Genomic DNA, 17,671 nt, shown 5'->3' on the forward strand with positions numbered 1-17,671 from the left:
AGGAGTTTGAGAGTTTAAAGGCCAACCCTGTTAAATTTAGCAAGATCTTTTCTCAAAAATAAAATAAAATAAAAATGGAGGTATAGCTTAAGTGATAAGAGTCCTACCTATAGGCAATCCCCATACACCATACCAAAATAAAAATAAAATTAAAACAAAACCACAAATATATGAACATAGATTTATCATTCTCTTAATGAATGCAAAAATTTTAATCATGAAATTTAATTTCTTCGCATATTATTTCATTTACAGACTGTTAAGTGGTAGCAGAATAATGATTGTGCACTCTAATGAAAAATCTTGCAATGACTTTTGTGTTTGTGGCTTTTCATATTACATGTTCTCTAATTCACATTAAATAGTTATTTAGGATGTTGGTGAAATATCAAGAGGATATATATTAGAGGAAACTACAAAATAAACCCTATAAAATTAATTCAATAACCTTTTCATGGTTCTTGAATATTGATGAGGATTTGAAAATATGTGTCCTTAGTTGTTACAGTTTACTTCTGAGAACAAAATGAAGTCTCTTCATTGTTAGATGTTTGTGCCTCACCTGTTTAATGAAATGTTATGTGGAAGTTTAGTCTCTCCACTCTTGACTATAAGAAATCTAGAGTGCTCGAAAATCTGAATCTCAGGAACAGTCCAAACAGTTCTAAATTTAAAAGGATTTCTAATTTATGATTTTCGATTAGGAATAATTAGCCCAGTAAAGTCTGGGAAAATATTGGAAAATGTAAAAAATTTCAAATCTGACTAGAAATGGTCTCAGGTATTTTGGATAAACTTGATTTTTTACAGTTAATGGATATCTGATTTTTGTTTTATCAAAGTTAGCCTTTGTTCTTTCAAGTTGCATATGAGTTTTTGCAATAGGTGAAAAAGATGTCTTAGTGAGTTAGGCACCACTGGTTCATGTCTGTGATACTAGCTGTGTTGGGGACAGAGATATGGAGGATGTAATTTCAAGTCCAACCTGTGCAATAAGTCCATGAGACTCCCCCCTCTATAAGCAATAGCTAGGCATCTTAGCATTTGCCTGTCATCCAGCTACATGGGAGGTTGATATCAAAAAGGATGGCTGTTCCTGGACAGTTTGGGATTAGAAGTTCACAAGATTCTGTATCAATCAATAAACAATGGGTGTGGTACAGAAAGGGTTTGTGGTCAGTTCAGACAAAAAAACAAGACCCCATTTGAAAAGGGGCTCCAGGCACATTGTAGATTGACTGCCAAACTAAATAAGCACTTCAGTTCAAACCTCAGTAATCTAACAAGTTCTACAAATTTAGTGGCTTATAACAACATAAATTATTCTATCATAGTTTTGAACATGAGAATTCCAACCCTGGATCTGACACAGTTAAGATCAAAGTGCTGCAACATGGTCCATTCTGGAGAATCCAGGAGAGAATATGTTTTACTTATTCCAGTTCTTAGCATTCCCTGCATTCCTTGGCTTTTTGCCTCAGTTTATCCAATATCTGATTCTGTTCTGTCATGTGCTATGCTTCTTCTATAAGCAAATCTCCCACTAAACTCCTTCTAAGGATGCTTGTAGTTAACATTTAGGGCCTCCTTGGATGATGCAAGCTAATTCAAGCATCCTTAATTACACTTTCAAAATCCCTTTTTTGCTACATAACACAATGTAGGGTTCCAGAGATGATGTTGTAATTTTGCTTGTCAGATTCATTGTTTGAAGAAATAAAATTTTTGAATGGTTTCCTAATATTAAAACTAGAGTGTAGTAGAAGAGAAAAAAGGGTCTAAATTCATTTGATTAAACTGTTAATTATTGTTACTTCTGTTCTATAGGTTTACTGTGCACAGACACATTTTTAAACATACAGTATTTACCACTTGCTTTATACAAGCACCTATAAAGCCCAACCTCACAGGAAATCTAGATTGAATGAATGAATTTGTTGTTGCACTTAGCAACAATGAAAACAGAAAGTTAAAGTTCAGGGAGAAACATTTAGAATTTTGATTTGTGTACATTTTATAAGCTTCAAACTAGAAGTACAGACAGAAAGCTATAACTTACGTACTCATCATCCAGCTTCAATATTATCAACTCATGCTAAACTGGTTTCATTACTAGCCATCTTTCATACTTTTTTAAAGTAAATCTCAGTTATCATATCAACACACCATAATGTCACTAGTTTCTTAAAATATGATATTCAAATTTATAATAATATAATACATAACTCCTTATTACTATTCTATGCTTAGGTTTTCAGTTACCTTGAATATCACAAATGATTGGTTTGTTTTTTTTTAACAGTTTTATTCTCTTTTAATGTGTCATTTTCTATGTTTTAAGGCTTCATGAAATTTTTGTTTTTTTTCATGGTTCTAAGGTTTGAACTAAGAGCCTTTCACTTGTTAGATTTGCAAGGTTGGTACATACTTAGCTCTTTTTGTTTATATTTAATTTTTTAAATAGATTCTCATTTTTGCCTGGACTGACCTGGACTGTGATCCCATTTATACTTTCTATGAACTAAGATTACAGGTGTATAGAACCATATGCAGGTTTTTATTGGTTGAGATCGGGATGGGCTGGCCTTTAACCAAGATCCTTATAATCTCTGCCTCTTATGCAGCAAGAATTACAAGTATGAGCCACCACTCCTCTCTATCAAGATAGCTCTTTAAATGAAGATTTTTTTTAACCTTGATTTTCAATAGGCATTATTCTAAAGTCTTATATCAATTGTACTTTTTAAAATCATGTGTTGAGTGGGAGTTGGATGCGTGGGTCCTGGGGCTTGAACTCAGGGCCTAGGCTCCGTCCCTGAGCTTTTTTTTTTTTTTCCCTCGAAGGTTAGAACTCAACCATTTGAGCCACAATGCCACTTCTGGCTTTTTCTGAGTAGTTTATTGGAGATAAGAGTATCACAAACTTTCCTGCCCCCGCTGGCTTTGAAATAAGATCTGTAGATCTTAGCCTCCTGAATAACAAGGATTATGGGTGTGAGCTACCAGCACCAGCAAAAATCATTTTTGTATCCCAGGTGGTCTGGAGCCTACATAGGTCCATGCTGGCTTTAGATCCAAAGTTCTCCTCTGTGAACTTCCCAAGTGTTCAATCAGATGAGTGTACCACTACGCTTCTCTCTCCTTCAAAGACTTGTAAGGCTTGATAACCTTTTTTTTTTTTAGCATTATTTATCTTTCTTGTTTTTTTTTTTTCTTTTTATATGGCATTTATATGACTTTTCTTTGGGATGGCTTATTTGTGACAAAAGTTGTCAATAATGGTTATTAGCCCATCAAAAGTTTCAGCTAAAAGACTTCATATTTTCTTCTGTTTTTCCTTTAGGTTTTCTTCAATTTTTTAAATTTTTAGATAAAAATTTTGTTGTGAAGGAAAGATTTTTAAAAATGGTTATTGTGGGCTAGGAAGATGGCTTAGTGGTAGAGTGCTTGCCTTGCATTCATGAAGCCCTGGGTTCAGTTCCTCAGTACCATGTACACACTGTGGCTTAAGTGGTGGTAGAGTGCCTTGAGCAAAAGAACCTCAGGGACAGTGCCCAGACCCTGAATTCAAGCCCCAGGACTTTGGAACTTGTACTTGCTAAGTAAGTACTATACTACTGAGTTACATCTCTAGTTCCAAGAAGAGAATTTTATACACACAATGATTCGTTTTTTTCATTTCCTAGAAACTATTGTTTTCTTCAGGTGACAGGTCTATCTGAAAATTTAATGGAAATATAGTAGGATATATGCTAGAAAATGAGCTGTATGCTACAGGTAGACTTTTGAAAATCTTCTTGTATGTTAGTTTCTTTTTTTCTATATTTTTTAGGAGTGTGTTTCTGGGGCTTAAACTTAGGATCTGGGCACTGTCCAGCTCCTTTTGCTCAAGGATAGCACTCTACCACTTGCAACAGCTTCACTTCCAGTTCTTTTGGGTAGTTAATTGGAAATAAGAGTCTCAGAGGCTTTCTGTTCTGGCAGGCTTTAAACTATGATCCTCAGATCTCAGCCTCTTGATTAGCTAGGATTACTGGCATGCACCACCAGTGCCTGGCTTGTACCTTAATTTCTTAATGTGTATATAGTCATTTTTAGAAAGTCTGTTTCTGTCCTGTGTTGTTTCCTTGCTGAAAGGAAAGTATGAGAGAAAGCCTGAGTTAAACAGCAGTACTAATAATTTACTCCCCCCTAAAATTCTAGGCTGTTTGGGAACATTAGTTAGTCTTTACCTGACATAATTTGAGTTATATTTCAGTCAACTAGATTTTTACATTTTTTTGTGTGTATGCTAAATTTGAATTTGATAAATAGTATAGCAAATATGAAGAAGTAACATTTTAAATACATTTTTATGTTTTCCCTTTCATTTTGGAAAAACTCCTGTATTTCAGGCAAGTTTTGTGGCATCTGGAAACAGGACAGATATTTCCTTGGATGATCCCAATTTCTGGCAAAAATGGGCTAAGAAAGCAGAAATCGATATAGATACCCTCAGTGGCAGAGTAAGTATTTCCCTCTAAAACAATTGCTTTGGGGGATATTTCACCAATATTCTTAACGATGTTTTAAGATACTCAATTAGGAAGTCTTGAAATTAATTTATATATAAATATGTAGAAATGAGATTGAAGGATAATTACATTCTGTTTTAGCCATTGTTCAATTCAATACTTCTGATGTCTGTTACAGTAGGTTATAACTTTTGTATGTAATCTATATTATTATAATTACAACAGCTTATCTTGTCTTCAAATCGTATGTTACTTTTCTTTTCCTGTTCTTTTGTTGTTGTTGTTTAATTAGTGTCTGTTAATGAGTTGTATTATCATTGTGACCAAATACTTGCAAAAAACACCTTAAGTAGTTGAATTATTTATTTTAACTTGTGGCTTTTGTACATCATGGTGACCAGAGTATGACAGTGCATATCACATCATGGTGGTCAGAAAATGAAGAGAGAAAATGACTGGACTATCTCTTTTTTTCCCCTTTTATACCACTAAAGAACTTACATGGATACCACTCATATTCAGGAAATGGGAATCTTCCTCCCTTAGTTAATTCTCTGCAGAAATACCCTCACAGACATAGCCATTGAAGTGTTTCAATAATCTACTAGGTGCTTCTCATTCTAATCAGGTTGACAAATAAGGTTAAATGGTGTCAGCACCCATTTAAGATGATCCAGTACAATACAAAAAGAGATGAAAGGCAATCAAGAGAATAGATTTCTAAACTGTTTCTTTTATAACTTCATTGGAGCTCAAGAAGAAAGGACCAAAGCAAAACTCATAGATTTGATAATATCATAATTGTTCACTTACAAGGATGACTGTCTAGGAGCTTTATGGGAATTAATGTTTATGACTTTGACCTACTATCAAAACAACATCTAGATAAAGTAACGTTATAAGAAATATTTTTGTCATCATCACTTACTGTCAAAATGTTATTTAGTATGATATATTCATACTGCTTAGTAAGTATTGATGAATGGGATCTTATTTTTTTTCTTTTTCTTCATATAGTTTTTTAAACTGTGTGAGTGTGTGAGTGTGTGAGTGTGTGTGTGTGTGTGTGTGTGTGTGTGTGTGTGTGTGTGTGTGTGTGTGTGTGTGTGTGTGTGTGTGTGTCGGTCGCGGGGCCTGAACTCTAGGCTTGGGCATTGTATCTCAGTTCTTCAGTTCAAGGCTAGCACTCTACCACTTGAGCCACAGCACCACTTCTGACTTTTTCTGCATATGTGATGCTGAGGAATCGAACCCAGGGCCTCATGCATGCACTGAGCCACCTTCCCACCCCCTAAACTATAAGTCTTTTAATTAGGAATAACAACAGTGTTATCCATGCATACAAAACAATACGTATAATGTGGTCTGTGTTTTTTCATGTATGTATTGGGTCTACAAAGACATTCATAATCATTTATGCTGTGGATCCATCAAAAAGTGATCCAAGCACCAAATGTCACATTTTAGCTAATGTAAGAAGACAAAGTATTACAGGACTTATATCGCAGTGGGAAAGACAGCATTAAATCAATAGGTAAAATAATTTCAGAGAGGGAAAGAAATAATGAGATGGAGAATGCCAGATAAAAGTAGTGCACAGAGGTTGCTCTGAGGAGATCTTTGTGTTGAGATTTAAATGATGAGAGGGAACAATATGAAGACAAAAAGAAAATTCTTTTGAGGCTGAAGAAATCCAAGTAGTTTATTGGTAAAAATAAGCTTACTGAATTCTGTACAGATATTGTTAGAATGTAAAACATTTTCATAGGGGTGATACTGATGTAGAGATATTATACTCATATACTGCTTTTTTGAGTTACAACTCCTTTGTACAACCACTTAAAGACAATAGAAAAACAAAATATTGTAGAAAGAGAGCATGGTAATAGATAATATCAGACTATAGATACATTCAACTTAATACCTTTATAGCTTATAAAGGATTTTATACATATATAAAAATAATTTAATATTTGTATAAATATACTTCAAAATTTATACTGTAGTATAATAGACTATCATTACTACATGCTTAATAGCCAATTCTTAACTATATTTTGAGTCAACAGTAATTTGAAAGACACAGAGCAAACCATAGGATAAGGATGAGAAAAGATCAGTATCAAAAGGATTTAGCATATTGGGGGAGCATCATAATACTATATACTAAGTAAACACTAAATTGTAATTAAAAGTTTCAAATTTTTTTAATCAAAGCATCACAATTGATGATAACCTATTTAGTGAGGAAACATTCTAAATTATTGAAAACAAATCACAAGTGCAGTACATGTTATGTTTATGTAGTTAACTGAGAATTATACATAAAATGAAAGTGTAACAGACTTGACTATTTATAGCAGATGTATATATGAAAGTTAATTAGTTGAATATAAAACGTATAAGTTAAGCTCAGTACCAGTGGCTCATGCCTATAATCTTAGCTACTCAGGAGGCTGAGATCTGAGGATTGTGGTTCAAAGCCAGATTGGGCAAGAAAGTCTGTGGGACTCTAATGTCCAGTTAACTGCCAGAAAACTGGAAGTGGCTCTGTGGCTAAAAATGGTAGAGTGCTAGTCTTGAGCAAAAAAGCCGTGAGTTCAAGCTGTTTTGTTTCAGTTAAGAAATTGGGAAAGGATGGCTCAAGTGGTAGAATACCAGCCCAGCAAGCACTGTACCAGAGTACAGTGCAGTAAAGACCCTGAGATCAAATGCCAGTACTGCTAAAGATATTATGATGGGGAAAAGGCCACCTCTTCCTTATAGAAGAATTCAAATTAATAAATGTAGAAGGAATGAACAATTATAAAGACTACCATTAATTCGCCATTGTAATGATCACACAATATAAGATCCTCCAATGTGTATATAGATTTATGGAGAAACACGTATTTCTGTCATCTCAAAATATATAAATATATATTAACTGTAGAGAAATCTGGCAAAGGCTACTTGTATATAATAAAACATATTAATATTATGCATGTTACATACAGTGGTACCACAGGATCTTCAAATGATTGCCCTCTTGTTTTAGGCTTTCAAAGATTGCTAAAAATCTAATGACACTTCTGGCCTCGCCCTTTATTATCTCATGATGCTGTTTATCCTCAGCTGCCTAGCTAAATTGTACTTCAAGAATTTTTTTCCAATGTTTTCTATGTTATCTAATTTTTCTAATGTTATTTATGTTTACCTAATGTTATCTTTGCTTTTCTTTTCTATCTTTCTTCCATTGTAAAATATTTCATACTGAATTGCTTCCCCCCGCTTTTACACATACACATTTTCCTGACTCTCAGTGAGTGGATTCCTTTTTAGCAGGTTCTATCTTACTCATGTTTGTGTCTAAAGCTCTTAAAATGGGATTTAACTTAGAAAAGATTCACAGTATAGTTAAAAGGTAGTCCAACCTAAATTATTTTTAGTCATTTAAACTTGGTACTGAAGTTTGAACTCAAGGCCTTGCATCTACTAGGCAAGTGCTCTATTGTTAAGCCATACCTCCTGCAAGTGAACTCCTGGAGAAAACTAGTATATGTTTTTAAATTTATAAAATTCATGACTTTTTAACCATGCTTCATATTCTGGTTATTTTCCTTTTGTGTTTATCTTTAGGATGAACTTAGATCACTTACCTCACTTAGAGCAGAATGTTCAAACTGAAAAGTCTAAATTATAATATGAATTAAACGGGTAAAATAAATTAGAAGGCATATAACATAAAATTATACATTGTGGTAATAGTACTTTTAAGGAATATTAGCTAGTTTAAAGGAATATTAGCCAGGTGCCAGTAGTTCACGCCTGTAATCCTAATTACTCAGGAGGCTGGGATCTGAAGATCTCAGTTCAAAGCCAGCATGGGCAGGAATGTCCATGAGACTCATTTCCAATTAGCCACCAGAAAACCAGAAGTGGAGCTGTGGCTCAAGTGGTAGAGCATCAGCCTTGAGCTAAAGCGCTCAGGGACAGCACCCAGGCCCAGAGTTCAAGTTCAACTCACAAAGAAAAAAAAAAAAGAAACAAATTTTAACATACTTGATTTGTGTGATAGAACTTAGTAATAATTTTTATTCTTGTTACTTTGTCTCTAATTTTATTTGTTTGGCTTGAAAGATGAAAATGTAACTTATTGTAAGCAAAGTTATAAAATGACCATCAAGTAATAGCATAATATCAAATTTTACAGAATAGCTTGGTTATTGACACTCCAAGAATTAGGAAGCAAACAAGACCCTTTAGTGCCACAAAAGATGAATTGGCTGAATTATCTGAAGCTGAAAGTGAAGGAGATGAAAAACCTAAACTTCGGAGACCCTGTGATCGCTCCAGTGGCTATGGAAGAACTGAATGCTTTAGAGTAGAGAAAAACCTGCTAGTTTATGGGTAAAATACTTTTTTATTTTTATTATAAGGTGTGGTATACAAATTTATAGGAAATCTACAATTTTTTTATGATTCCTAGTCTTATTAGAATCACCAAAATGTACCTTTTGGGTTTTCTAAATTATTTTTATTAGCATATATGACTAGTGCAAAGGAAGTGGTTTTGTTGTGAGTTTTCCATACATGCATGTAAGATACTTCAATTATTTTTGCCCCCTTTATTAAAATAAAATTTTTTGTATATATTTTTATTGTAAAAATATTGTACAAAGAAGTTACAGTTACATGAGTAATTTAATGAATATATTTCCTAAGGAGCATTGTTGCCTCCTCCTTTGTTTTTCCCCTACCATCCCTTCCCTCCCCATCTTCCCAACTCCTCCTCTCCCCCCTGCAAGTTGTAAGGTTCGTTTTCAACGTAGTGTCTTGTACATCTCATTGTTACAGTGGGTCAATCTATGTCCTTATTTCAGCATTTTGTTATTTCCCTTCCGTTCCCCAAATTAGAAAAATGTATATACAAAAATCAGGGCACCAGAATCAAATACAGTGAAAACGGGTTATACCAGGGGAGAAGAACATAAAATAGAAACAAAGAAGGTCTGGGAAAGTGGCTCAGTGGTAGAGTGCTTGCCTTGCATGCATGAGGCCCTGGGTTCGATTCCTCAGTACCACATAAGCAGAAAAAGCCGGAAGTGGCGCTGTGGCACAAGTGGTCGAGTGCTAGCCTTGAGCTGAAGAGCTGAGGTACAGTGCCCAGGGCTAGAGTTCAGGCCCCACGACCGGCAGAAAAGAAAAGAAAAAAACAAAAAAACCAAAATCACATGGTACATTATAAATACATTATAAACAACAGCAAGAAAGATAAAACCACTTGTTTCTCTATCTTGGGGTTCATTTCGCTTAGCATCATCTTACAGGGTCATATTTACATAGCTTTTGACCTTTTCTGCTTGTCCTAGACATAGTTGTTATTGCAAATAAGGGAAATCATGGGACCTATGTTTCTTTGGGCCTGGCTTACTTCACTTAATATAATTTTTCCAGGTCTTTCCATTTCCTAACATGGTAGTGTCATCCTTTCTGATGGAGGCATAGAATTCATATAGATATAGATATATATGTATGTATATATATATATATGCACATATATGTATGTATATACATATATATTATATATATATGTATATATATATATCACATTTTCTTGATCCATTCATCTACTGAGGGGCTTCTGGGTTGGTTCCATATCTTAACTATGGTGAATAATGCTACAATAAACGTAGTTGTACTGGTAGCTTTGGTATAGCCTTGTTTGTGATCATTCGGGTAAATGCGCAAAAGTAGGATTGCTGGGTCATAGGGGAGCTCTAGATGGAGTCTTTTGAGGAACCTGCATACTACTTTCCAAAGTGATTGACCAAGTTTACACTCCCACCAACAATGCAGTAGGGTTCCCTTTTGGCCACATCCCCTCCAGCATTTGTTGTTATTAGAGTTATTGATTATAGCCATTCTAACTGGGGTGAGGTGGGAATCTCAATGTTGTCTTGATTTGCATTTCTTTTATGGCTAAAGAAGTTGAGCACTTCATGTGTCTATTGGCCATTCTTATTTCCTCTTTAGAGAAGTTTCTTTTTAAGTATTTATTCCACTTACTAATTGGGCAGTTGTTTCTTTGAGGATGTTTTGTTCAGGGATTTAATTTATTGAGTTCTAAGTATTTTAGATATGAGACCCATATCCATTGTATGGCTAGTGAAGATCTTCTCCCAATCCATGGACTTTTAATTTATTGAGTTCTAAGTATTTTTAGGTATGAGACCTTTATCCATTGTATGGCTAGTGAAGATCTTCTTCCAATCCATGGGCATTCTATTGATCTTGCTAGCTATGTCCTTTGCCATGCAGAAGCTCTGCAGTTTCATGCAATCCTATTTATCCAACCTTTCTTTGATTTGTTGTGTTTCTGGGTCTTTATTAAGAAAATTTCAGCCTGTGCCAAGGAGCCCTAAAGTTTGTCCTGTTCCCTCCTCTAATGTTTTCAAGGGGTCTGCTTTGATTCCGAGGTCTTTGATCCATTTGGAGTTGATTCTGGTGCAGGGTGATATATAAGGATCTAACTTTAGTTTTCTACAGGTGTTTAACCAGTTTTGCTAGCACCATTTACTGAAGAGGCTGTCTCTCTTCCCTTATTGAAGATTAGGTGGCTACGGTCTGTGGGTTCATTCCAGGTCTTCAGTTCTATTCCATTTGGTCTTTAGGTCTGTTCTTGTGACAGTACCAAACTGTTTTGATTACTACAGCTTTGTAGTAGAGTTTGAAATTTGCTATTGATATTCCTCCAGCACTGTTCTTTCTACTAAGAATTGTTTTTGCTATTTGGGGTCTTTATTGTTTCATACGACTTTTAGGGTTTCTTCTATTTCATAAAATGATTTTTTTTGTGGGGGGGGTCCTGTCGTGGGGCCTGAACTCTGAGCCTGGATGCCGTCCCTCAGCTCTTCAGCTCAAGGCTAGCGCTTTACCACTTGAACCACAGCGCCACTTCCAGCTTTTTTCTTTTTGCTTATGTAGTACTGAGGAATAGAACCCAGGGCCTCATGCATGCAAGGCAAGTGCTCTACCACTGAGCCACCTTCCCAGCCCAAAATGAAATTTTTTTGTTCTTTTGTTTTTTTGTTGTTACTGGAACCTTGAACTGTACACTTTGCATAGGTAAGCAAGTGCTTTACCATTTGAAAGCCTTTACTAAATCTACTTTAAAGTATTCTATTATTTCTATGTTTAACATACATTTAATAACAGAATGGCAAACTGTTTTTAGTTTTTAAATCATGTATCACTAAAGTTAATCATTTGCTTCTCAAATTTTGGTATTTTCTAGTACAAAGTACATAAAGTAAAATTGAGTAAAATATACTAGAAAATCTTTACAGATATTCGGGAAAATTTTAGCAAATTGAATTTTTTTTTAGTTTTTCATATTTTTTGTCCATGAGTTACTTTTTTTTTGTCCCAAACATGCCTAAAATTAATGTGAATATACTTTCCTTAAACAGATGGGGCCGATGGAGAGAAATTCTTTCTCATGGACGTTTTAAAAGGCAGCTAAATGAGCATGATGTAGAAATAATTTGCCGAGCTCTTTTAGCATATTGTCTCGTTCATTACCGAGGAGATGAAAAAATTAAAGGTTTCATCTGGGATCTCATTACACCAACTGAAGATGGACAGACACGTGAGCTACAAAATCATCTAGGTAAGAGCATGCTTTTGTTTTCTTTTAATAAACTTTTTTGATTATGTAGGCAACACTACTCTTCTATAAACTGTTGTAGCACTTCAGCTGATGTTAAACATAGTCTTCTCTATCCTCAAAATTTCAGCTTTATAAAACACTAGTGTAAGCTAGGCACTGGTGGTTCATGTCTGTAATCCTAGCTACTCAAGAGGCTGAGATCTGAGGCTTATGGTTCAAAGCCAGCTTCTTCAGGAAATCCATGAGGCTCTTAGCTCCAGTTAACCACCAGCAAACCAGAAATGGTGCTGTGGAACAAAGTCATAGAGCACTAGCCTTGAACTGAAGAGCTTATGGCCCAAGCCCTGAATTCAAGCCCCATGACCGATCTGTCAATGGGGGGGGCGGGGGGGAAGATATTTATATATATATATACACACACATACACACACACACATATATACAAACAACACACACACACACACACACTAGTGTTGTGTTTAGTGCATTAGGTTTTATGTGTCATTTTTTCAAATTGTTCTTTTTATAGTATACCTTCAAGATCTTTACACGTATGTTAAAATAGCTTGATGTCATTCTTTTGCTTTTGCTTATTATTCCATAACGCAATTCAGTTAGCATCTTCTTTAATGATGTGTTTAAGTTTCCAATTTTATACAATTAAAAATAAGATTCAAGCCAGGTGCTGGTGGCTCATGCCTGAAATCCTAGCTACTCAGGAGGCTAAGCTCTGAGGGCAGGCAAGTCCATAAGACCCTTATGTTCAACTAACCACAGAAAGCAAGAAGTAGAGCTGTGTCTCACATGGTAGAGTGCTAGCCTTATGCAAAAATGCTCTGGGGGGCTGGGATGTAGCTCAGTGGCAAAGCGCTTGCCTAGCAAGTGCAATGTCCTGGGTTCGATCCCCAGTACCAAAAAAGAAAAGACAAAAAAAAAAAATGCTCTGGGACCTAAGCCTGGAGTTCAAGCCCCAGAACCAGCACACACAAACACACATGCACGCACGCACGCATGCACACACACACACACACATTTTTTTTGTAAGATTGAGTAAAGAACTTTGCATATTCCTTCTTGTCCATTGAATAAATCTTTCAGTAATGTATGTTTCAAAAGGTAGATGAGCCCCAGTGCTTCACATCTATATTCCTAGATCTTTGAGAGGCTGGGATTGAGACCATCAAGGTTTTAGACCAGCTTTAGGCAGAATAGTTGTGTTACATACTTGTCATTCAACCAAGGTGGAATCCTTAAACAATATCTTGATTCAGGCATGTGCCTGGACAGGAAATCATCCCTATTTCTAAATAAATGCTTGAAAGCATGGCTCAGCAGTAGACCATCTGCCTAGCAATCTTGAGGCCCTGAATTCAAACCTCATTAACTTACTGTTCATCCAAAAATCGAATTATTGAAGTGTAAGTGCACATTTTTAGTACCTTAATGTAGCTGGTAAATCAGTATTATCTCCTGGAACATTCCTAGAAAGGCCTTACCCTTACTGAGTCAGAATCTGCCTTTTAACATGTTCCTCAAATATTATAAAATATTAGACTTTGAGGTACATCAGTATACATCTTAACTTTTTCTAATGTCTTCAGTTTGCTATCCTAAGTGACTATACCATTGTCAATTCTGTCCTACAATTTTTATCTATAGCTTTGTTAACAGAATTTTATAATTATATTGTAGTATACTTTTATTTACTATACAAACTATTGCTATGCCATTAAATTTGTTGCCATTTTGTTAAATAAAGGAAATTCAGTGAGTGACTGTTAGGTATGTCTTGCACAATCACTGGGAAAAAAACAAATCAGAAGAGTTTCCCATGTTCATAAACTTTATATTCTAGACAGGTAGACAGAATGTAAAAAATAATTACACACACACACGGGCTAGGAAGGTGGCTCAGTGGTAGAGCGCTTGCCTTGCATACTTGAGGCCCTGGGTTCAATTCCTTAGCACCACATAAGCAAAAAAATAATAATAATAATTACACATTGAACCAAATGCTGTGAAGTGATAATAATTATATGCTATATACTGAGATGAAGCACAACAGAAAGCATATATCTTAGATGAGTGGTCAGTGGTAGTGTCTCAATAGTGTCTTAATAGGAGACAAATTAACATAGCAAACTGGCTTTTGTGTAAAGAAAAAAGAATTAGCACAAACACCGATTTCACTCTTTGTTAAATCTCCATTTATAGAAGAGAAGAGAAAATGAAGACATTAAGCTTAATAACTCATAGAAAAAATAAGGATATGGCTTCAACAAATGAATTGTTTGAGTAGGATGTCTATAAACCAGTGGAGATTATCTAACACCTTAATCCTACAACCAGCACAGTGTGTCTCAACTTTTACCATGATACTGGCTTCTGGTGAGCAGAGGCAACAGTGCAGATAGTCTCTCATAATAAAGATCTGTCTAGCCCAAAACATTTAATAATACCAAAAATGTAACCCTGCTGTAACATTGAAGAGTTTAGAGTCATCACCAACTACACTTTTTTTTTTTTTTTTTTTCCAGTCATAGGGCCAGAACTTGGGGCCTGGGTGTTGTCCCTGAGCTCTTCAGCTCAAGGCTAGCGCTCTACCACTTGAGCCACAGCGCCACTTCTGGCTTTTTCTGCTTGTGTGGTGTTGAGGAATCGAACCCAGGGCCTCATGCATGCAAGGCAAGCACTCTACCACTGAGCCACCTTCCCAGCCCCCCAACTACACTTTTGAGGCTTTACTTAGATCCTGATTGAAACAAACAGCCTGGGGAAAGAGTTTCATTGTTGTCATTAGAAAACTGTGCATTTAAATACTGATTGCATTTTTAAAAGTTTTTTTAGATAGTAAAAACTAAAATAGAAACTAAAAAAAACTAGTAGGAAATTTCTAATGTCTTCCATTTATTTCATAACATAATAGGAAATTGAGAAAAACGTATAGATGAAACAAAGTTTGATGTTGGTAGATAATTTTGGATATGGGATTGATAATTTTGTATCAGAGAGTTATATTCATACTGTTTCATCTACTTTTGTATATGCTTATTTTATTTTTTATTTTTGTGCCTGTCTTGGTATTTGAACTAAGAGCCTGGGCACCATCCTTAGCTGAAGGCTAGTACTCTACCAGTTGAGCCATAGCTCCACTTGCTTTTTGGTGGTTAATTGGAAATAAAAAGAGTCCTTACTTTCCTGCCCAGGCTGGCTTTCAGCCTCGATCCTAACTAGGGTTACAGGCATGAGAATCACCAGTGCCCAGCTCTATATCCTATAATTTCAAAATAAATCCTCAAAAACAAGAAGACTGAGAATGAAAATAACAGAATTATAGAAGCTGAAAGCTAACAGGTTTGTTCTGAGAGAGTGCTGAATCTTGGTTCAGCTATGGAAAAGGCAAAGAAAAACCAACACTAATTTGCTTCACAGATTTCTCAAAAGACTTCAGAAGTCTTGCCTCTATAAGTGAAAAGTTAGAGTCTGCAATTAAAAGCTGTTTAAAAGGGGTTACGTCCCTAAATACCTCTTCAGCTCTTCACAGGAAAGATGTCTAAAGTGTATTCTCTGGAGAGAGGCTAAAATAGAGATTTATTTGTACGATTGGTGTTTGATATAGAGCTACTACAGGATGTTAAACAAATGTGTAGTCAATTTATTTAAAGAAGAAAACTAAGGAATCTTATCTGGTAAGTCTGACCTACTGAAAACCTAAAAATAATAGGGGAAAAAATCCTATCCAGTTATTCTTGAGTGATGCCACAATCACAGGCCCTGTCTTTTGCAGGCTACCCATTAGCTTTGTTATTATTATTTTAAAACATGACCAAAGATTTTAAGACATCTGGGAAAAATAACATGAAATACAGGGTAAAGATAAACTCTTAAAATGAGCTTGATAATTGAAAGACCTTTAAATAGCTTCTTAAAGACAATTCAAGCTGGATGCTGGTGGCTTATGCCTGTAATCTAGCTATTCAGAAGGTTTTAGAGATCTGAGAATAAAGGTTCAAAGCCAGCCCAGTCAGGAAAGCCTATGAGACTCTTACCTCCAATTTATCACCAAAACACTAGACGTAGAGCTGTGACTCAAGTGGTAGAATGCTAATCTTAAGCACAAAAGCACCCAGGTTCTATTTAATTCCCTGGACCAGCAAACCCCTCCCCCCCCCCCAAAAAAAAGATAATTAAAAGAGAGGACAAGTAAAATAAAATGAACAATATTACAATGAAACAATGTTACCATGGGCAAAATAATACTTTGAATTTGCTATCTGTAAAGTCATTATACTGTGACTTTGAAAGAGTAAGAGTCTATAAAGAGAAAGCTCAAACCTACACATGATAATTGTAGCAGAACTGAGAAAGAAATAAAAGGATTAAATGATGAATTTGAGAAAATTGTTTGAAATATAAAATAGAAATTTTATTAGGAAAATTAAGTTTGTATATTTTAAAATGTGTATTATGTAGTTTCTAAGTCAGTAAGAGTGGAGATAAGTTAAATACAGAACAATTTATATCATTGTAAAAATACAGAGAGGATGATTGGGGGAAAATTTGATGAGAATAAGTGTATGTAAGCACATTATAGCTTTATCTGTTAAAAAAAAAATTATGGACCAATCACAAATGCTCTAGGACAGTGTCCAAGCCCTAACTTCAAGCCCTGGGAGGAGAGCCAAAAAATAAAAATTATAAGAGTATAATAAAGTATCAATAGTTTGATACTTTAACGAGATAGTAGGAGACACTAAAGAAGATTCAGTAACAATTACACATCAATAAAATCTAATATTACAAATACCAATGTTTTAGTAATAACATTGTACCACAAAGTCAGCTTTATTTTTTTTTATTTTATTTGATTTGTGAACATACTGTACAGAGGGGTTACAATTACATGGTCAGGATAATGCGTACATTTCTTACCAAGCATTGCAGCCTCCTCCTTTGGTTTACCCTTCACATCCCTTCCCAGCCTCCCCCCTCCCCCCCAATCCCAATCCTCACAAAGTCAGCTTTAGAATGGAAAGAATTAGTTGGGATAAAAGGAACATTACCTAATAATTGAAATAAAAATGCATAACATAGATTTACATGTGTCTAACTGAACAGTCTTAAAATATAAAAGCAAAATTTATGAAAAGATAACACAATATAAACCTTCCAAAATTATTAGGAAAAATAATCCTTTTATTGGTTCTATTTATCAATTTCACATGCTATAATATGGTAAGGGAAACAAAGTAAAAATTGGAAGCGGTGGTCAAAACGACATTAGTAATTGTAAAGAATTACTAATGAGGGGCTGGGAAGGTGGCTCAGTGGTAGAGCGCTTGCCTTACATGCATGAGGCCCTGGGTTCAATTCCTCAGCACCACATACGCAAAAAGAAAAAAGCCGAAAGTGGTGCTGTGGCTGAAGTGGTAGAGCCTTGAGCTCTTCAGCCTTGAGCTGAAGAGCTGAGGGACAGTGCCCAGACCCAGAGTTTAGGCCCCACGAC

The 17,671-nt window shown here is 35.3% G+C and overlaps 1 protein-coding gene across 7 annotated transcripts in view; it reads left to right on the forward strand.

Annotated features, from left to right (window-relative positions):
- Chd9 (chromodomain helicase DNA binding protein 9) overlaps positions 1-17,671 on the forward strand; it is a 150,690-nt gene that overhangs the window by 95,619 nt on the left and 37,400 nt on the right. For all 7 annotated transcript variants that reach the window (XM_042689983.1, XM_042689985.1, XM_042689984.1 and 4 more), the window contains 3 exons: positions 4,395-4,505; positions 8,707-8,903; positions 11,966-12,165. In XM_042689983.1, coding sequence (XP_042545917.1) covers positions 4,395-4,505; positions 8,707-8,903; positions 11,966-12,165 — 508 coding nt within the window. The remainder of the gene's footprint in view (positions 1-4,394; positions 4,506-8,706; positions 8,904-11,965; positions 12,166-17,671) is intronic.

Source organism: Dipodomys spectabilis, unplaced genomic scaffold (assembly GCF_019054845.1).
Source record: "Dipodomys spectabilis isolate Male_0828 unplaced genomic scaffold, ASM1905484v1 ptg000130l, whole genome shotgun sequence".
NCBI lineage: Eukaryota > Metazoa > Chordata > Mammalia > Rodentia > Heteromyidae > Dipodomys > Dipodomys spectabilis.